This window comes from Dermacentor silvarum, chromosome 4 (assembly GCF_013339745.2).
Source record: "Dermacentor silvarum isolate Dsil-2018 chromosome 4, BIME_Dsil_1.4, whole genome shotgun sequence".
In the NCBI taxonomy this organism is placed as follows: domain Eukaryota; kingdom Metazoa; phylum Arthropoda; class Arachnida; order Ixodida; family Ixodidae; genus Dermacentor; species Dermacentor silvarum.
This window is the reverse complement of record NC_051157.2, coordinates 194,185,591-194,207,324: the sequence shown is the minus strand read 5'-3', so window position 1 is coordinate 194,207,324 and position 21,734 is coordinate 194,185,591. Positions and strand designations below refer to the sequence as shown.

Genomic DNA, 21,734 nt, shown 5'->3' with positions numbered 1-21,734 from the left:
ACAACACACAGACGCTGCTCGGCGCGGCAGCAGCAGTGAGCGAATTTACCTTCATGCTCTGCCTTGCTTCAACACGAACTAAGCGTCAAAAGCACGGCGCATACGAAGCTACCAGCACTCGGCGCACTTTGTTCCCATCGCAGATCGCTTTCAAGATGAGGCCCGCGCGACCGAGCACTTTGTACACATATCTCAAATCGCTTTCAAGATATGCAGGCAGCAGCCCCCGGTGGTGGCAGGCTAAGCCTCAATTTGACCTTGGCTGAGCTTGTTTGAGCTTGTAGGTAAGACTTACGGAACGAGGAGTTTTCTGGGCTTGTACCTGGAGTAGCAGAGCTATAGCTCTAAAAATGAAGACGAAGAAGGCATATGGCTAGTTTGTAGTTGACAAACAGAATTGATGAGAACATTGTTCTTAAACGAGGTTAATAACGTATTGGATTGATTATATTTGCCAAAGTGGCGCTGAGGTGTTTGACCTAATAAAATAAAACATTCATGCAGCGCCGAGTTACTGACCTTATATTGTGTGCGTCAGATAATTTCTTTAATGCTTGTGGTGACTGATATCCCAGATTATGTTCGGCATTCATGTTTTTTTCTGACTGCTCGTAACAACCAGTGTGCTTTATGGTAGTGTGGGTAGAAGCAATTCATACAAGTGCTGTGGACCTAAGCCAGAAATATTTTCCAAGTGCCTCTTTTGTTCGTTCCTAGACGCACTTAATGGGTTATACGTATACAAGTTATATGCGGTTAAAATTCCTTGGCCTCTAATTATTTCGTTTGTCGAGTGTCTCCAGGGTAAATTAAAAACAATGCGAAGAGCACGTTTCTCAGGGACGGCTAGTTTTTGAAGGTTAGTTCGTGTAGCCGTCCCCATACCAGTGTACTGTAATTCGTGTGCGAGCAGACAAAGCATGATGCAGTAAGAACTGTTCTTTGTGGCAAAATGTCAATATAACGTGAAATGAAACCCGCTTCTTTAGAAGTTTTTAATGCTATAAGGTTTATGTGGTTGTTTCATTGCATATTTTCTGAGAATACTACCTAGAGTGATTCAAATTCAGAATGTTTTAAACTCGGGATTTAAACTACTCAAGATGTTTAAAGGTTATATTATATGCGTTTTTACTCCGCCCTTCATATACATACGAAAATAATATTGCACGATTTCTCTTCCGTCGTATTGGCCGTGCATTTCCTTCGTCTCCGTCACTTGATGCTTTCCACTGCCTGAGTTATTTCAGTAGGACGTTCTGGCGGGCTAGTTGGTTCATAGATTTTAAACGTTTATAAACTGCGCAAAAAAACGAAGACACAAGAAAGAAAACACACACGACCCCACGAGCGCTGAGGTGTCGTGTGTGTTTTCTTTCTTGTGTCTTCGTTACTTTGCGGAGTTTATAAACGTTTAAAAGCTGAGTTATTCTTAAGCCATATATATGTCGGCACTTCTGCAACATAAAAATTTATGGCGAGCACTTTTAACAAAGTTTTTGGGGTGGGAAACAGACTTCGCCAGGAGCGATATTTTGTTAAAAGCGTAGAGGCTCTAAAATGAAGCCACAGCAGTGAAATATATGCACTTTGGGCGCTTGGAATCTCGAAAAGCGTATACATATATATAAACAAAACTACGCACTTCAGTGCAGGCATCACAACGGCTAGTTTCTTGTCACCACCTGTATAGCATCTCTGTGTGCCGGTTCTTTTCGCATGACACTTTCTGTGCCGGCGACCTTCCCCCAGGTGGAAGAGGGGTCGTCGCTACGGCATTTGCCTTTCCAGACTGGCGCTAAACGTACACGCGACCACCGTCTGTGCTGCACCCAGCGGTCACGAAAGGATTTCCCGCTTCGCGCTTCTTGCTTAGCCGAACGGGCCTCTCTCCACTTGGAACAATTTGGATCAAGATCAGTGCACTGCAGTCGGAGCCGCCCACAACGTTGCGCTGCTGAGCTCGACGCAGATTGCACACGTTAGAGAAAAAAAAAGGTAACCGATTGCGATTACAATTACTTCATTGAAAAATGTAATCGAGTAAAGTTACAAATCACTGCCCTACGAAAGTAACTGATGAATTACACAATAGCGATCGATTACTTGCCCGTTACTTTCCTCCCAACTTTTGATAACATTGCATAGATACAGTAAACAGAATGAGCGGGCCTGGCACTTTCAGTGCGTGCTCTGCTTCCTTTCGTGCATTGCTTACCTGCGCCAACAATTGCTAATCATTTTGTGTGTGTGTCTTTGTTTCTTTTGTGTTGCGAAGATTCCAGCAGTGACACTGATAACTTGCTCGAGGAGGAAGAACAAGTAAATGCAGGAAAATTATCCACTTGACTCGGTCTGCACGCTGGGCGGTGTTCTAACGCATACGGATCTTGCACAAAAGATACGGTTGCTCTTTTTTTAATTATGGGGTTTTACGTGCCAAAACCACGATCTGATTATGAGGCACGCCGTAGTGGGGGACTCCTGAAATTTGGACCTCCTCGGGTTCTTTAACGTGCACCTAAATCTAAGTACACGGGTGTTTTTCGCATTTCGCCCCCACCGAAATGCGACCGCCGTGGCCGGGATTCCATCCCGCGACATCGTGCTCAGCAGCCCAACACCATAGCCACTGAGCAACCACGGCGGGTAAGATACGGTTACTCTGCGTCTGTGTCCTCTATGACGCGCACAGCTTTATTATTGCTGGTTCTCAGACAAGACGCGCCCGATCAAAAGCTGAAAAATATTGTCCGTACGCAATTTCCTAGTTGTAACCTCCTAAGTTGCATTCGCTATCGAGACATACCTGCGCGTGTTTAAGTCGTCAACCAACATCTGGTGGAGCTTTACGATCAGGAACCAAATAGTGAGCCCCCTGGTTTGCCTGTCTGAACATGCGTATTTGCGAGGCTGCTATATGTACTCAAAACGGCGCCGTTACTTACATCAAGTCTCGTTAATAAAGTGACTGGTTACATGTAATTGGTTACGGGAAAAAGTAATTGATTACACTGAGCGTTACTGATGAAACAATGTAATCGTTAAATTACAAAATTACCAGAACATGTCATTGATTACAAGTATTATTTACATTGAATTCGTTACGTACAAGTATCCCGGCCACGGCGGCCGCATTTCGATGGGGGCGAAATGCGAAAACGCCCGTGTACTTAGATTTAGGTGCACGTTAAAGAACCTCAGGTGGTCCAAATTTGCCTTTAAGAATGGAACGCGATAGCATTCCCTGACTGCTTCTCACGCTTCCCGGCAACTGCAGCTTATTTAACCGTAATGTTACCGGGAAGCGCTGGCGGTGAACGCTATGCACGAAGGCGCGCTTTCTGGTAGACACGCTGCCTCTTGCTTTGGTAGATCCCGGAGATAGTGCACAGCCGCGCCAAAAAAAATTACATCATTTGCAGGTTTCTGTTATTGTTTCGCGTCAGAAGATTTAACATGAAAGGCGTGCGCTGTCGGTGCTTTGTTACGTCATATTACTTTGTGGGCTGCCATTCTGTAAATTCCGCGGAATAACTTTGTCGAAAATATAAGCCAAGGTATGAGCAACTTTCGTGATGGAATGGTGTGGCAATATAGCCCGCATATACCGCGTGTCATATAGCAGGGCGTGGCATATACATATACCTAATATATGCGGGAATTTTCGCTCACGGAAACTCCGCCGACGCCAGATTTTCGGCGAGACGGCACCCTTAACGCTATTTCTTTAAAAAAACTAAATGGTCAAAATTATTACGGAGTCGCCCACTATGGCATGCCTCATAATCACGCTGTGGTTTTACCTCCCCCTCCCCTCTCTCCCCAGAGCCGGGTAGCAAACCGGATCTTACCATCTGGTTAACCTCCCTGCCTTACCCCTTTCTTCTGTCTCTCTCTTTTTGCACGGACACATAAAACCCCATGCTGAATTTTTTTGATGCCAAAGCTTCGAAGCACTTCAAGTAAAGTGGAAGAAAGAAAAAATGGTTCACAGGAAGATGAACAGAGAGCGTTTCTATGAAAGTGATGTTGTTGCGGCAAGGGCTAACAGTATTTCGCAACTACGAGCGAAACAGCGCAGTTACTATCCTTGCATGTTTCATCCCAGTCAGCTGAAATAGTCAGATCACTGACGTATCTTTTCAAGGCTGCAAAACATCACGCTCTCACGCAATGACACATTAGGCGGCACTCGTTGTGATTACAAGTACTAACACTCTAGTTGTATCCAACCTATTTCAATGACATGTTGAATGCGCATGCACGATTATGCTGCTGCTCCTACCTCGTCAACTCATTCTTTGCGTACCGAAGTAAGTAAGCGCCTTCGGTAAGCGCGAAAAAAAAAGTCCTCGCGAAGCAGCTAACAAGAAATAAAAAGTACGAGTTGGCAACAAAACAAAAGCGTTTTATTCTTCAACTGACCAGTACATTTTCTCTGAGAACTATTACAAAACATAACAGGCACAGATAACAAAATACACGGCCATTCACAACACTCGCTTCACCATGCGCATTTGTATCAGTGGACCGAGCGTGGAACATTGGTTTACAGCATTTCTCACGTGACGCAAAAAAAAGGCATCAACGCACTTAGTACTTTTCGTACTGTTGACCTGCGTTCTGTCAAAGTGTAACAGCGATGACGAATATGACAACGTGGTTCAAAAGACGGACCGTGGTTCTCGACGATGGTGTCAGTTCTCGACGCAACAAACGAACAGTTCACTGATTTTATCGGCCTAAAACTAACTATGTATTTTGTACACAAAATCCCTGTTGTCCACCGTTAGATGTTTTTCTCGTGCCAAGCATGTCTCTGGTAAGAGACAAAGGACAGATAAAAACGTGTTGCACTCGGTATCTATGGGCAGAGTATAGTGTTAGCACTAATCGCATGCACGGGTCGCGTAGCTTGTTTTTTTTTTTTGCCATTGTCGTTGTACGAAGTTGCAGTGTGTGTTTTGGGTCGACACGAGTAATTTGGGTGCGATAAAAGCATTCAAGTAGATGCAATGAGCTACCGTTCATCTATTCGTACACTGAACTAAGAACTTGGTTAACAAGCCGTACCTGTATTCGCGCGGAACTTATCGATACCCATCAGGTCTCTAAGGTTCCCATAATATTCCGCATATCACACGCATCACTTTTTACATAGTCATGTGACGTTACCGACGTGGCGCTACCGACGTGACCTAAGGTCGAGTTTAAAGGCTACAGGAAAAAAAAACAGACGATTTTGTACTGCCCAACTTTCTCTGAGCGTTGGATCGGTGCACGTCGACTGTAGATTAGCTACCGTGATACTTGCAGAATCCTTGCGCGTATCACAGAATCGACTGAGCCAACACTTTCAGTGAACCTTGCTCTTGGCGTGATCTCTATCCTCGATTTTCTTGCTGTGCCTGTCCCGGTAGGCCTTGAGTAGAAGCGTACGAACATGATGAAGAAGAAAACCGCCTCGCACAGCATGACGTAGATGTGCGGTCTCGGGTAACCGCAGCTGTAGAAGAGCGGAACCAGCATGTGCACGAATATGACGCAGAACTGGACCAGCTGCACCTGCGTCAGGTAACGCTTCCACCAGAGGTGCTTCTGCACTGTGGGTCCCAGCAGAGAGAGGAAGTAGTAAGTGTACATGATCACGTGGACGAAGCAGTTGAGTACAATGGTCAGTGTCGCCTGGCCGTCCGGGCCGTAGCCGACGCCGTAGCAGCCGTTGAACACTACCAGAATGTGGTGCGCGACGTGCAGGAACGAGACGTGCGAGTCCTTCTTGCGCAGGACGAAGAAAACCGTGTCCATGAAGTCGGCGATCCTCACCAGCGTGTACCACCAGCAGAGGTTGAGAAGGCTCATGGTGACCTCGTCTCGGGCCTCGTAGTTGATGCCCTGGCAGAAGAGGCTGTAGCCGCCGCCCATGTAGGTCCTGGAGAGGAAGGCAGTCATGAAGTAGGCGTTCAGCACCACCATGCAGGCGTTGTAGATGTTGACAATCGGCTTGATGCCGTCATACGGCTTGCGGTCTTTCATGTATCGGGGTCCGCCCACCTTGACCACGTAGACGTAGACCATGAACAGGGAGATGAGGAACTCTCTGTTCCCGGCCAGGGCCCAGTCGGCGGTGCGCGGGTCCCGGTCGAGGATCAGCTCATTCGCCAGGCCAGACATGAAGGAAGAAGTTGAAGAAGAGTCCATGCTCGCGGCTCTGGCCATTTTACTCCCAGATTCTGCCAACGCAAGTTGTAACGTCCGCACCGCGCCTCGCACTTGTCTGGTAAACCTTATATGAGCAGTGGGACCCAGTCGTGTGGGGGTTCGCTTAGCACGGCTTCGCGCTGCCACGAGGCAACGTATTCGTTCTCAACCGCAGGTGCGCATACATTTAACGGCTTGCTCTCGCCCGGAGAGGAGGGCAAAGACGTCGAGGGGGAGAACGGCTGTACTCGCCTCTTCGGAACAGAGAAAGGTCGACTGGCTTCCGCGGTCAGTTTCTGCCCGCGATTTTCAGTTATCGCTGCGCCCTTCCTCCTCTCTCACCCGCGGCCCATAACACCAACACGGCAGCTTCGGCAAGGCCCGCGTGCTCCTTGGCATCTGATCTATTCCCCTTACACCATAACAGCCTCTCTGTCCGATTCGCACGCTGCGCCGCCGCTTTGATGAGGGCGCGCAGTAAGAGAAAGCGTGTGATCAAGCGGTGCATCGGGAAAGGATCCAAACGAAAATATTTACCGTTCGATAACTTCCGTAATAGATGCGATTGCGTTAGCTTATGGTGTAATTAATATTAGAGCGCACTCCGACGCGCCCTTGCGCCCGCATTTGCCGTTCGTGGCCTCGGTTTACCGTGCTCGTGGACACTTGAAGCTCAGTGATCGAACACCATGCTTCGTTGCTGATTTCTGATTTCAACGAGAAAGAAAACTCGCATGTCTCGCATGTTTTCGCTAATGTTACAGTACAGAAAGAACAGGAAATTTATTTTAGTCTATGCCATTTCCTTGCGAATATTGCCGAAAACATGTGCAATAATGCAATCACCACCCAGCGGCTAAGGCTCTGCGATGCTCAGCTTGAGGTCGTGGGTTCGATCCCCACTGCGGCGGCCGCATTTTGATAGGGAAGAAATGCAAAAATGCTCGTGTACCATGGAGGAAAGAAACAAAACAGGAGAGGCCCTGAAGTCACGTATTTGAAGCCGGAAGTGCAGCCATGTACGTGTGTCATCTCCCTTTGCGCCTCCAATCAGGGTTTCTGCAGCTCGCCGGAGCAGATGGGCGCGAACTTTGAACTTGCATTGTTACGAGCCGCCGGAAGTGTGTGCTGTTGGCGCGCGTCAAAACAATGCCTACGAAACTTCTGTAGCAGTTTTAGTGAAGCAGACGCGCTCCTGTGTTTTTCCGTGGCACGTTGAAGACGACGTTGAAGACCCGCGCCGTGATTGTTTGAGTGGTTGCGGACACTCACACTCACAGACCTCAAACACAACTTTCAAGCTTGAACACCACACTCCTAAGTCAGCTTTTCTCGCGAACAAAAGGTGCTGCGAAAAAGACACCGGTGGAAAAATCTTATCTCACTTTTCAGAGACCGAGAGCAGTAGCGAAAGCTTCAGGAGCGCGGTTGCTATGGCAACGTTGACATTTGAGGTACCCGTCCCAGTGCTCCTTTGCGAATAACAGCACGTGACTTCCGCCACACCTTCTCCAATACTTCCGTGCTGGCCGGGGCTCCTCCTGGGTTTCCTTCCTCCATGTCGTGTACTTAAATTTAGTTGCAGTTGATATTTTAGTTGATATTTGAGTTGAAATTTAGTTGCAGATGATATTGACCACCCCAGGTGGTCAATATCAATCCGGAGTCCACTACTACGGAATACCTCATAATCGATGCTCGGTATTGGTGCGTAAAACGCGGGATTTTAAATAATTTTTGCTGTACTCTCACAACATGACAACGCTGCTGTCCGTAGGTAATACGTATGTCACATGCCGCACTTTCGATCGTGATCGAGCCGAATCGGGATCAAATTTCTCCGTGAGACTTGGCTCCTTTGCGCAAAAATGCGGGAAGGGGCCAATCACGGTCGCGAATTTCGATTCGGATAAGGCTTGATCGCGATCGGATGTGGTGTGTGACACCGGTATAAGTTTTAGTTTCTGGCAAAGTGAAGCAGGGGCAAGGCGGCTCATGACAGTCTTACCATGCGGGGTAATGCAGAAACGCCGCGCTAGGACATTAATGACGATGCACAAATGTACGCTTTCATATGTAGCTACCTTGGGCCTTTAATATTATAGTGGTATTCCGTTCGTTCGTTTGTTTGTTTGTTTGTTTGTTTGTTTGTTTGTTTGTTTGTTTCGCTTAAGCTATATAATCAGCCAAGTACCCCAGTCACATAACAGATGCTGCTTGTACGAGACTCATCCCTGTTATAAATGGAAATGACCAGCGCAGTAGGAGACAGGAAGAGGTCACGAAAAAGTTGAAACCTTCCCGTACGTAGCATTAGCTTTCGTACGGTTTGAAATATCTCGCGGCACGCTATGGTGTAGTGACAGCGTTTACCGCCTCACAGGCTTTCAAAGTTGTGTTCGCGGATGAGGAAAAATATGAAAATGGTGTTGTGCATAGGGCGCTTGTCAAATAAACCCCAATGAGTGCTGCACATTGCGCGAGACCACTGTATGGTATCAGGTGTGATTTAGCTGCGGCAAGTCGTACGCCGGCCAAAGCGGTAGGTGAATCAACGATAGGCTCAGGTCACGTGATCTGTCCCTGTTTAAGTTGGCACTTGGCCGACCACTGCCGCAGTTGTGCTTGCAGACCAGTGTTTATCGACGCTCGCATTTTGCGAAGAGACGGCCGGCAAATTAGCAGAGAAATTATGAAGGCGTTCTGTGTTAAAAAAAAGTTGTCGCAGTTTCACCTGAAAGGTGAAGCATCAATTGCGATAGCAAATTTGAAGAGAGCTATACGGAGTAATGATAGCAGCTTTATCAGCTGTATAAACTTGGACATGCAGCCGCACCGGCAACACGCAGAACTGTTGTCGACGCCGTCGGCGTTTGCCCGCGTTCGCTCAAAATGCGTGCGGCGTTGGTGACTGTTGCCGGAGCCTCTGATATAAATAGGCACTTGGTGCCGCAGCTAAACGTCGCCTCCCTTCCCTCCCCCTCCCCCCACGGCCTTTCGTGCGTCGGAAGAAGGCACGTTTGCTCTACATATATGGTGATTGTAGAGGAGGAAAGAGACGCCTACTATTGCAGCCCTTCAGATTTGGCGCTGAGCCGTGCTCCCTCAAGGGCTGCAGAAGATAGCGCCAACCTTTCCCTTTCCCTCAAGAACCACTTATCATCAGAGCAGAACGCGCGTTTGTTCTCCGCCGTGCGTTCACTCCCCGTGAAAGCGCGCGTCCCTCGCGCCCTTTCACTCGCACATACAGCGTTCGGCGCGCGGCGACGATTTCATCTCCATTGACGTCATACGGAACCTCACGGCGACGGCGACGCCGACGGCAGAAATCTGCTTTTGAGTGTCCATATAATTGCTATCGCAATAAAATGTGGCAGACGCTTGCATCAGTCTACCGTTTATTTTAACGCGAAAGCGTTAAGGACCCCATGTCGCAGAAAATCCAGCGTTGGCGTCATTGTCCATGCGCGAAAATATCCGTGTATATTTATAGTCGGGTACAACTTAAGAAGGAAGGAGAGGCCCCGCCCAGATGACCGAAGTGCGGCAGTCAATTGCCTCCGCGAATGAAGGAATATCCCCGCTCAGAAGCCATATGACATGCGGTACATGCGGGTTATATTGATGCTCCATTCTATCGCTAAAGTTGCTCACACCTTGTCTTACATTCTCGACAAGGTTAATCCTCGGAATTTTGAGACTGACAGACCCCAAACCAATCTCATGAAAGAAAACACCGACAGCACATGCCTTTTATGTTAAATATTTTCAGACTGAAATACTTAAAGTGCGAAACAATACCAGAAACCTGAAAATTATCCAATTTTTTTGGCGCGGCTGTGCAATATCTCCGGGATCGTGCCACACAAGAGGCTGCGTTTCTACCACAAAGCTCGCCTTCGTGCATAGCGTTCGCCGCCAGCGTTTCCCTGTAAACATTACGGTTGCTTAAGCTGCAGTTGTCGGGAAGTGTGTGAAGCAGTCAGGAATCTTTGAATGCTTTCGCGTTCCACTTTTAAAGGCGAAGTTTAAGCGCCCTCGAAGTGTTTATTGACGGAGAAAGAATTCACGTATCTTGCAGCACGTGTCACATGTTCGACTGATAAAGAAAGACAGCCTATGTAGGTTCGCATTGTTTTGATTATTCCTTTTCTTGTTAAATGGTGTTATAGTTTCACTATAACACCACCACCCCAGCATGCTGTTCTCTCGGTACAAGTTTTGTGATCGAGAGTTGTTATAGAGCCAGGTAATTTATTGCGACAGCAATTATATCAACACTCTCGGCGAATTTCTGCCGTTGTCGTCGGCGTTGGAGTCGGCGTTGCCGTGAGGTTCCTAATAAACTCGAAGTGCGATAACATTACGGGCGAGTGCCGTATGCAGTTGTTTCGAAGGAAAGCTTGCGAGGGTGACCCGAGAAGAAGAAAGAAGAAAACGTTTATTGTTCAAAGGCATTTTGGTTAAATGGTCGGAGCCCCTTTAGTCCAGGGCCCCACTGGCCTCGGCCGCCCGCTTGACCTTTACTATGAACGACTGTTGTCCCACCAGGTCTGAGCTGATTAGCTGTGCCTCCCATTGCTCCATTGTGTGGCGTGTTTTATCATATAGGTGTGATTCACAATCCCATGTAATGTGTTGTAGTGTTGGTATGCCGCCGCACCACGGACAGTCGACCCCGTAGCGAGTGGGGAACATGGCATTCTGTAATTTAAGGTGGCGTTTACCCCGGTCTGAATTTTGCGCCAGCTGGCGGCTTCCTCTCCACTGAGTTGTGCGTGAGGGGGAGGGTATTTCTTTCTGGTTGTACGCTGATGAGTGAGAATCTCTAGGGCATTCGTTGGATTTTGGTTATTGCGATGGCTTCCTGTCCCAGTCGAGTCTGCCAGGTTAATAATGCCTCGGGCTAGCGATTCAGCCAGTTCGTTACCCTCCAGTCCCGTGTGGCCTGGACACCATAGGATCAGGTGATGATGGGTGAATTTTGTCGGTATTATCGAGTGACTTGTTTTGGTCACGTGGCCCTTGAGAAGCATGCGACACACTTCTTGTGAGTCTGTGATTATGGTGGCCCTCTTTTGCGAGCGTTCCGCGTGAGCGAGGGCTATTACCATGGCCAAAATTTCGGCAGCCGCCGTAGTCCCTGCCCTGACGGATGCTGTAAATTGTTCCTGGGCTTTCGTGTCGACGATTGCCACTGCGTACCTCCTGTTGTTTGTGCTTCGCTGTCTTTAGGATGTGCGCTCGGATACGCGGCTGCGTCCGTGTATATTGTGTTGCTAGTCGGATTATTTTCATACCTTGTTCTAATATGTCGTGTGCGTGCTTTGCGTCTTGCTTTATTGTATTCCGGATGCATAATTTTGGGTATGGGGTCACTGTTATTTGAGCTCGTATTGAGGTTGGTAGTGGTACTACTTGTTCGCTGATGCATTGTGGGTATGGGGGAATACGTGCCCTTGTCAGTAGGGCCCGTACGGTGTGAGTGTAGCTCAGGCGTTCCCTCTGAGAGTAAAGTGTGGCTTGTTTCAGCTCTTCGAACGTGTCGTATACCCCTAAGGCTAGTAGGCGCTCTGTAGACGTCCCCTTGGGTAGTCCGAGGGCCACATTATATGCTGATCTTATTAAGATGTCGATCTGCCTCTCCTCCTCGTGACTAAGGAGGTGGTAGGGCAGGCCGTACGTGACTCGGCTTATCACTAGTGCTTGGACGAGCCTTAGCGTGTCGTGTTCTTTCATGCCCGCGTTGCGATAAGTTACGCGGCGGATCATTTGTGCGATGTTATTTGTGGTAGTTTTGAGCGTTTTGATGGTGTGGGACGCTTTCCCGCTACTTTGGAGCCAGAAACCCAGGACCCGCATCGTCGTGACTTCTTGGACTGCGTGTCCTTCCACAACGATGTTGACTGGTCCGTTGGATGTGTAACCCCTCGAGTGTACCCGAATGACCTGCGATTTTTCGTGAGCACATTTGAGGCCACTGCTCCTCGATAATTTCTCTACTGCCTCGGCTGCTTGTTGTAGCACGTGTTCTTTCTGTCCCAGAGGGCCCCTTGCTGCCCACAGCGTTATGTCATCTGCGTACAGCGTGTAACCCAAGTCAGGGATTTGGTCTAGCTGTCGTGCTAGACGACACATCGCTATATTGAACAGCAAAGGTGAGATTATTGCCCCCTGGGGTGTTCCTCTACTGGGCATCTTGAACTTTTGGTAAGTGATTTGGCCGATGCCCATTGTGGCAGTGCGGTTGGCGAGGAAAGCCTGCACGTAGTTGTACGTGCGTTCTCCGTATCCCGTCATTTCGAGTTCCTCCAATGTTGTTTTGTGAAAAACGTTATCAAATGCGCCCTTGAGGTCTAGAGCGAGCACTAGTCTTTCCTCTCTGCGGGCAATGTTGGATGTCATTTCTTCTCTGATCAGTAGGAATGCGTCTTGACAGGATAGCCCCGCACGGAACCCTATCATGGTGTTTGGGAACCATGTTATTTCATCTAGGTACCGTTGTAGTCTTATTTGCACTACTCGTTCGTACAGTTTACCCAGGCAGGACGTGAGGGAAATAGGCCTCAGAGCGTCTATTGTCGGCGTCTTTTTAGGTTTGGGGATCGTGATAATCTTAGCGTGTTTCCATTCCCGAGGCAATTGGCCCCTGAGCCAGGTCTCGCTGTTGAACATCTCTGTGATTTTAGTCAGGGCTCTAGCGTACAGGTTCCGAAGCATCGCGTTCGTGATGGCGTCGGGGCCAGGAGCCGAGTTTTTGGTGGCTGCTTGAGCTGCCTCAAAGACGTCTGCATATGTGAAAGGTTCATCTAATTCGGGATTGGCCATCCCAAGGTATAGTCGGGACTCGTTTGGGGCGTCTTTGTTTAGTGATGGTCCTATTTATCGTTCTTTCAGTTTGTCTATTAGGTCCGCTTCTGTGCCTGGGAAACTGTCCGATATGATTTGGAGTCGTTTGTTGTTTTCTGTGCGTGTGCTACACGGGTCAAGCATCCCACGAAGGATGTGCGACGTGCCAGCCGTACCCAAGGTCCCCGAGAGGGACCCGCAGAATGTAGTCCACTCGTTGTTCGCTAATTTGTCGGCATGTTGTTGCGCTTGCTCCGCCATAAGTGTTATGCGGGCACGTATATGTTTGTTGAGGCGTTGTTTTTTCCAACGCTTGACCAATTTGTGTCTTTCGTCCCACAAATTTACTAGGTGGGAGTCAACAACGGGTGCCTCCGACGTGCGCGCTATTTTTTTTTTTTTTGCATCTTTGTGTGTTGAATGGATGTGTTTTGTCCATTCTTGTAGTATGCTCGTGAGAGTGTTTGATATATCAAGGGTCTGGTGGAGCTCTCTGTATTTTGGCCAGTCGGCTAGTTTCGTTGTGCCCATTGTTCTACGTAATTTGGGAGTGGATAGTGAGAGGCGAATCAAATCGTGATCGCTCCCCAAGTTTTCGTTTAGCGATGCCCATTGTGCGTCCTTGATATTTAGCGTGTAGGCGCGATCGGGTGCTGTATCCCGGCTCACGCTGTTACCCGTGCGTGTCGGTGTGCCTATGTGGTTTGCTGTTTGCAGGCCGAGGTTATCAACAGATTGCTCGAGTAGAGCGCCTTCAGGGGATGTGGACACGTAGTCCTACAGCGTATGTGGTGCATTGAAATCACCCGATATCACCATCCGGTCTGTGGCGCCCGCTATGGCCTTAGTGTCCGCTAAAATGTGTGGTAGGTCGAGGCCTTTGCTTTTGGGAGGGCTGTAAATGTTTCTTATGATGGTGTGTGCCTTGCCTCTTTTCCACGAAAGCACTCTGATAGTTAGGGCAATGGTTTCCCCGGTGCGTCGGGGGATTAATATTATTTGTGCCGTGATTGTCTTGCTCACAGTTAGGAAATTTGCAGGCGCAAGTTGGAATACGCTAGCGCAAGACAAGGGTAATTGGGGATCGCAGGGAGAGGCCTTCGTCCTGCAGTGGACATAAAATATAGGCTGACGATGATGTCTTGCTCACCAGCGTGGCTACTTTGGTATTTTGGGGGTCACTCAGAGCATAGTAGCCCTGTAGTCGGGCCGGTTTGGGCCCAACCTCCTGAAGGCATATTATGTCCGGAGTTACCTGAGAGCTTTTAATAAATTGCTGTAGGGCTGCCGCCTTCCTAGCGAAGGAGCGACAGTTCCATTGCCAGATCTCTAATGTTCCGGGTTGTTTGGTTTTGAGTGGTCTTTAACTTTGTTAGCCATGGTTCCCACTTGTTTTCTATGCGTCTGACATCTCGGTGTCCGAGCTGTCTGTATCTACTATGCGTTGGGTCGTCTTGCATGGTTGTGGCCGATCCGGCACCGAATGCTACTGCTATGGCGCGTTTCTTAGTGGCTGTGGTTTTGACTGTAGATTTTAGCTGCTCCGTCACTTCTTCTTTGTACATCTGGAACTCTACCATCATTTGTGATTGGAAGTCTGGAGCTTCGGATTCACAAGGGTTATCATCTCGTGCATTAGTGATTTAGTGGTTTCCGCCATTAATAGTTGGATTTGGGCCATTGCGAGTGGCACTTCAGTATTTGGTGTGCGCTGTGTTGGCGTTGGTCATTTTGGCTCGCCATGTGGGAGAGTGTCAGTGTTTGATGTGGTTTGTGTCGGTTTTGCAGCCGGTTGTTTACGGTCTGATTCAAGCTGTAGTATTTTTCGTGTGAGGCGTTCCTCTAGCTCCTTAATTTTCTCGTCGGATCGCTGTCGTTTGCGTTCCTCGTCTCGAATTTGTGCGCGTAGTTGTGTGTTCTCTTGTTTAAGTATTTCATATCCGGGATGTTGCCGTATGTTTGGTGTGTGTTGCGGAGCATTGTGACGCACAACAGTCGCTCAGCTCACCTGAGGCTTTTGTGCCTGCTGCTGTTGCGGAGGCTTTGGCGCTTGTGCGTCCTTGGGCGGTTCCTTGGATGGGATCCGGCTCCTTTGGCCTTGAGGAGACCTGTATTTGAGGCGATGCCTGTCTTTCTCGTCCTCTGAGCTGAACCATCGCGATTTATTCTGCCCCATTCGCTCTAGCGAGCGGGACTGGCGATTGGCGCTTTTGGAACGAATGTTCTTTAGTTTCCGTGGGCAGTGGTTGCTGCCGGTCTCGTGATCTGCCGCCCCGCACACGGCACATTTGATCACACACTCGTGGCCGTGGGTGGGGGTATCCTTCAGCCCACATTTTTTGCAGATGTTGACTGGATGGCGGCACACATCCGGGCGGTGTCCCGCTTGGAAACACTCAGTGCATATTTGAACAGTGGGCTTGTATGGATGGAGTCGCATCTCCCCTCCTATGTAATAACTACATTTGGAAAGGAACCACCGGTGAAGGTGATGAGGGCCGTGGATGACTTGCCTAACATCCGAGCTCGCTCGATTTGGACTCCGTGTGTCCATACTCGCATGTTGTCTACTAAATGTTTCATGGGTGTGTCTGGTGGAATGCCATGAACCGCACCTCGATAGCAGTTGACGGGGTCTGCTACGTATGTATTGAATTGGTGCAAATTCCCATTCAGTTCGAGTTGCCCGATGCGGCGGAGTACGTTAGGCAAATTCCGTGCTGTTCATTGATAAAATTATAATGTTCGATCTGGGGCGAGTGCGGAGTATGAAATCCGCGCCTGTGATTCTCTCTCGCTTAACGGGTCCGTCTTGAGCTTGACTGAGATGTTCTTGGATTGGTTGGCTTGCCTTGAGAATGGCGCTTGCCAAAGTTGGTATCAGTCTGTCTTTGATTGTTAAGCCCTTTGTTGGACGCATGATGATATTTACATCGTCCTTTGGTAGTGGCAGTAGAGGCTTGCGCTTTGGTTGGTGGAAGCGATTTCCTTGGTTGTTGGCCGCACCATATGTGTGGTCGCCGCGTTCCCCTCTCGCGAAGTTTTCCTGACTTTGTGAGCCGGGTTGCTTCGGAGATTGGGCTTCCTTGCCTTTTTCGTTCTTCTTGCGTTGTTTCTTAACTCTTTGCGATTCCACAATGTGCCAACTACCGCCAGTGCGGTCGGTCTTCGTCAGGTCGGGATCGACGTGGCCCTTGTCTAAATCTTGTTCCGTCTCGGTAGATGAAGATTCTTCGTTATTATCGTCCGGTGAGTGCCCTGAGGTGGAGCACAGTACCGGCAGCCATCGATTGGTCTTGAGAGGCCTTATGAGACATCTTCGGTATTGTTGAGGCGGCGGTGGTCTCACGGACCACGCCTAGGCTTAGCGACGCAGCTACTCCCGCTTCGAATTTTCAAACTTCAGTAAATGCGCTTACCGACTTGAAAATGATATCCGGGTGGATATCATGTCGAGCAGAATCCAATCGATATCATGGTTGTTGTCCTACGGTCATTGGGACGGAATTCGTTTTTTTTTTTTTTCGGTGGAGCCGATGTGAGGCACTAAAGGCTTGATGCGGCGTCTTCTCGCGCGCGCAAGGGAGGAAGGCAGGCTGGGTACGCGGTCTTCTCACGCACCCAAGGAGGGGCGGGGGAGCGGTGAGAGGGGTAGGGGGCATGTTATAGTGCGTAGCTCCTCTTCCACTCTGGCTGCGCCGGCTGAGCGCGGCCGCCCGCACCCTATGTTAGAGGCAATCTGCAATGGGTTCGAAGGCTACGCGACCCGACAAAACTGATTGCTTCGTGTGTGCTGTGTTCTCCAGCACCGAGTTCGCGTTGAAGCGAGAGGAAACACGAACAGGAGTTCGCTGCTGTCACTCTTCATCAAGCCAGCGTTCTGACAGCGAGTGCCGGCGGTCTTCGATTGAGATGTGTTTGTGTTTGACGGTGCGTCGGTGACAACGTGCTTGTTAATTTAGTTAGTAAGCGAATGTTTACAGCAGTTTATGCACTTGATAAAACTACTAACCTGACTTCGTGTAGCTGCCTAATAATTTGCTACCGCAATCAATGCTTCTCCTTCCGGGTGAGACTCAGATTTTTTTTGTCGCACGTAGCTGAAGAGCCAGAGGAGAGCATGCTATGGAAAATAGTTCCATTTTTCTTATTCTATTCCCCTTAGTTATGGGAGCAGCGGCTCGCATACGGAATCACCAGAATAAGACGGTCTTCAACAGTGAATGATAAGAATAGAACGTAGTTTCGCAAGAAATGTGGTTACGTTGGGAACACAAAGCAGAATAGCTCTATTCAATGCGAAATCAATGAAACCTTGTCACAGCGTGCAGCGCCAAACTTAACCCCTGATTATATATATATATATATATATATATATATATATATATATATATATATCTTACCATCTCGATTGCATTCGTGCTTCAATGCAACAAGTAATTTATATCGATAGCTAATCTAGTAAAGTGTCCCCCGCCCGTGACCTATGTCTTTAACTTCATATTCTGTTTCTGCTCGTGAGGACGAGATATGCTTCATTATTAGGAAAGGGACGAACCGCCAAATCCCCAGCGCAATCGCCTTGCTTACGGCTCTCGCACGGCATTGTCTCGACGAGTGTTCTGCGAAACCGCCGTAGGTTCGTGCTGCACATAACATAATGCTTGCCATCTAAAACCGTCTGTACACTAATATTCTAAACATTTTCTCCAGAAGAGATAATACCTAAAACGACGACCAAGGGCCTCGTGTGTGTGTGTGTTTCATTTTATGTCCTTTCAGTATAATCGTTCTTCCCCTATTTCTGTGCAGCTCGTTTATAGACCTACGCGCCGTGTGCTTGCGAAAACCGATGGCGAAGTTCGTCGAAAACGTTTTACCTAACTTTTACCAATCTATGATGAATTTAACACATTCTTATAGTAAATGGACGTGATGTAATGGTCACGGAACGCGATGGAGCCAATGCTGAACAAACAGGGCAGCGCAGGTCAGGCACACGGAAAAGAAGACATGTAGAAGGCTAGGCTTGGTGACACCCGTGTTTATTATTGCGATAGCAATTATATGGACACTCCAAGCGCATTGCTGCCATCGTCGTCGCCGTGAGGTTCCGTATAAAGTTCAACGGCGATAAACTCGTCGCCGCGCGCCGTATGCTGTAAGTGCGAGTGAAAGTGCGCGAGGGACGCGCGCTATCACGGAGAGCGAACGCACGGCGGAGAGCAAACACGCCGTTCCGGTCGTGCGAAAGGCCGAGAGAGCGGAGGCGACGTTTAGCTGAGGCACTAAATGCGTATCTTGTGATCGGGCGCAAGGGGAACTGGCGATTCAATTTCCCACGCGAAAGGAGAAAAGCGGAAAGGAAGCGCGAGAGGGAGGGTGCGCTGCTTCTACTCTACCAGGAACTGCGTACTTTGCGCGGCTGAGGGATGTCGCGTGCATTGTATGCGCTGTGCATTCGCCGCTCAGTTTCCGTTGAAGCGATAGACCACACCAACCTTCGCTCACTGCTCCTGCCGTGCTTGCTCACGCCCACGTTTTGACAGTGCTTGACTACTACTACTACCACTACTACTACTACTACTACTACTACTACTACTACTACTACTACTACTACTACTACTACTACTGACACCATGCTTGTTAATTCAGTTAGTAAGCGAATGTGTCAAGCTTATGCAGCCCATAAAACTACTATCCTTACTTCGTATACTCTACTAGTAAATTTGCTATCGGAATTGATGCTTCGCCTTTAGGGCGAAACTGCATCTTTTTAACAATGGTGGAAAGCATCACTGAAGGTAGTGAGTAACAGATATGCGATGCAAGAACAAACCAAAATGGATGCTAAAAATATACCCCGCGCTGTGGGGCCTCTGGACCCGTGGAAAAATTTCGACGTTCAGGCCAACAGCTCGTGCCGGCAACTGATGCTACCACGGGCCTCTGACGTCTATACCTACTGTGCTTGCATGGGCTGGCTGCAACGGCCGAATCCCATCTTTAGCACAAAGAACCGCCGGAGAGACCCGGACGCAGAGCCTGGTCAAGGCGTCATAGACGGGCGCTGCATACGGGAATATATCCGCGTGTCGTCGTCCTGACAGCCATAGAAAGAACAACGCCACCTGCACTTCGGCTCTTTCGCAACGCATCGCTGATGTTTCTATCGCCACTACGTGATATGCATATAACGGAAACCGTGAGACGTTCTCTCGTTTTGGCCACTACCCGCTGGGGACGTCAGTGGCGATTCTTCTCCATCGTGCCCCGAACTATGTTTAATAAATCTGCGTATCGAACTCGACACCATATTTCATGTCTGGAATCTGTTTATCAGTGCATCCTGCTTCCTAATTCTTCCCTTCCGGGCCATAATACTTTTTTTCACACGTCTACCTGTCAGCGTTCTTTTCAACCTCACAAAGCAGGAACAACTGACGAAGCTGCTAACCACTACATTACCGTAAGCCTCATTCTTCAGAAAACGAAACCAACAAGCTCTTGTGAAGAACCAAGCAAACTGAACACAGTAGCTTCGAGTCATAGCCATTCATAGGTTCCTTTTCTTCTCTCTCCTTTTTCTTATTTCTAACAAGTTCCCGTCTTGCCCTTCCTACTTGTACGATAGCGACTCATTGTGAGCAAAGAGAGGGAAACATTTCCGACGAAAATGTTGCACACAATATTGCAAAGCCCCGTAGTAATGGTCCCGTCTGCTTCGTATCTTGCTTCTGTATAGGTCTTCAATTGACCAACGAGCATGCCTCCTCGCCTTGACAAAATTAACTTCTCGCTCACGCTTTCCTTATGCTTACCCAAAAGAAAGGTGTTCTGTAATACCAGTTTATACGAAATTCAATAGGTCTATTCCAACCGCACATGGTCAGTGCCGCGTTACTGGCAAACAGGCGTCCGTCAATGCGCAACAAATTCAAACAGCACTAATTACGTCAGGTACGTGAGCTGAGCGAGGACTGTATTGTCTAAAGGTCACGAGACGGCCACCTTCCTTTGCACCGAGCGTCAATACGCGCTTTGACCTCTCCGTCGAGCCATTTACACTGTCCTCCAGAGCGAGGGAATCGTTGCAGTGCACCGCGTTGTATAGGAACACCGCTTTATATCCACGATTGCATCTTCAGAAAAGAAACTCATCTGTTGCTAGCATGTGGCCATGCTTCACACGAAGAGTAAGTGAAAAATGCGTATTCCAGAAGTAACCACGGCCATTTAAAATAGATAGCAGTTTAAAGGTTACAGGGCGACCGCACGCGGCACGTAGCCCCCCCCCCCCCCCTCCGACATCTCAAGTCGCGCGTAACAGTCACGCACTTGCCGCAATCACCCGAACCACACGAAATGTCGCTTGCCGACGCGACGTGGTACAAATGCATGCGTCCCATTGTCAGAACTTCAGAACACTGAAGAAGGGCAGACGTGCTTGATGCGTGGGTAATGGATTCTGACAACCATATATGTATATCCGCCATGGTGGCTTAGCAGCAATGGCGTTGCTCTGCAAAGCACCAGGTCTTGGGATCTAATCCCGGTCACGGCGGCCGCATTTTGATGGGGGCGAAGGGCATTTGGTGCGCCTTAAAGAACCCCAGGTGGTCAGAATTAATTCGGAGTCTCCCCTACGGTCTACTTCATAACCAGACCTAGGTTCTGGCATGTAAAACCTCAGAATTTAATTTCTTTTGATACCTATACATAGGTAGTACTCACATGACATCACGTATGCCATCATCAGCATCAGCCTACATTTATGTACACTGCGGGACGAAGGCCTCTCCCTGTGATCTCCAATTACCCCTGTCTTGCGCTAGGTGATTCAAACTTGCGCCTGCAAATTTCCTAACTTCATCACCCCACCTAATTTTCTGCCGTCCTCGACGGCGCTTCAATTCCCTTGGTAGCCATTCCCTTACTATAACGGTTCACCGGGTATCTACCCTATACGCATTACATGGCCTGCCCAGCTCCATTTGTTTCTCTTAAGGTCAACTAGAATATCGCCTATCCCCGTTTGCTCTCTGATCCACACCGCTTAACATTACGCGGACCATTCTTCGTTCCATCGCTCTTTGCGGGGTCCTTAACTCGTGCACAAGCTTCTTTGTTAACCTCCAAGTTTCTGCCCCGTATGTTAGCATCGGTAGAATGCAATGATTGCACACTTTTCTTTTCAACGACAGTGGTAAGCTCCCAGTCAGGATTTGGTAATGCCTGCGGTGTGCACTCCAACTCATTTCTCACAGCGAAGCTGTCTACTGTATGGCTAGGATCCCGGGATTGCTCCGTGGCATAACGTCGACAGAAAACTATCGTCATCAATGGTTCATACCCCCAAATGCAATGGCTCATAACCCCGTAAGCACATACAAGCACACAGCAAAGTGAAGCGAACAGTGCATTCATTCATTGGAACAACGCTTACAACATGCAGAACAGCATACGTTTCAATAAATAACAAGCTCAAAAACAAGCATCCGAACCACATAATTGATGATAAAGCGCTTCTGCCTACACGCAACAGTATGCTACAGTCAAGCTGCCGCGGCGACGGCCGCTTGACTGTAGCATACGAAGCAGGGAGTGACGTAACTACACTTTCGTATGTAAATGAAGAGCCCGCCTAGCAACTGATTTGTGCTATGACAGTGCTATGGGAA

The 21,734-nt window shown here is 48.6% G+C and overlaps 1 protein-coding gene across 1 annotated transcript; it reads right to left on the bottom strand.

Annotated features, from left to right (window-relative positions):
- Window positions 1-5,333: 5,333 nt before the first annotated feature.
- On the bottom strand, window positions 5,334-6,366 carry LOC119449152 (elongation of very long chain fatty acids protein AAEL008004). Its single transcript, XM_049666676.1, has 2 exons — window positions 5,407-6,366; window positions 5,334-5,345 (listed from the first exon to the last, which is right to left on the bottom strand). The coding sequence occupies exons 1-2, from the start codon at window positions 6,220-6,222 to the stop codon at window positions 5,334-5,336; spliced, it is 828 nt and encodes a 275-aa protein (XP_049522633.1). The 5' UTR covers window positions 6,223-6,366.
- Window positions 6,367-21,734: the final 15,368 nt, after the last annotated feature.

Bases quoted from the DNA above. Each gene is read 5' to 3' on its own strand.
- LOC119449152 (XM_049666676.1), bottom strand. From the start codon at position 6,222: ATGGCCAGAGCCGCGAGCATGGACTCTTCTTCAACTTCTTCCTTCATG.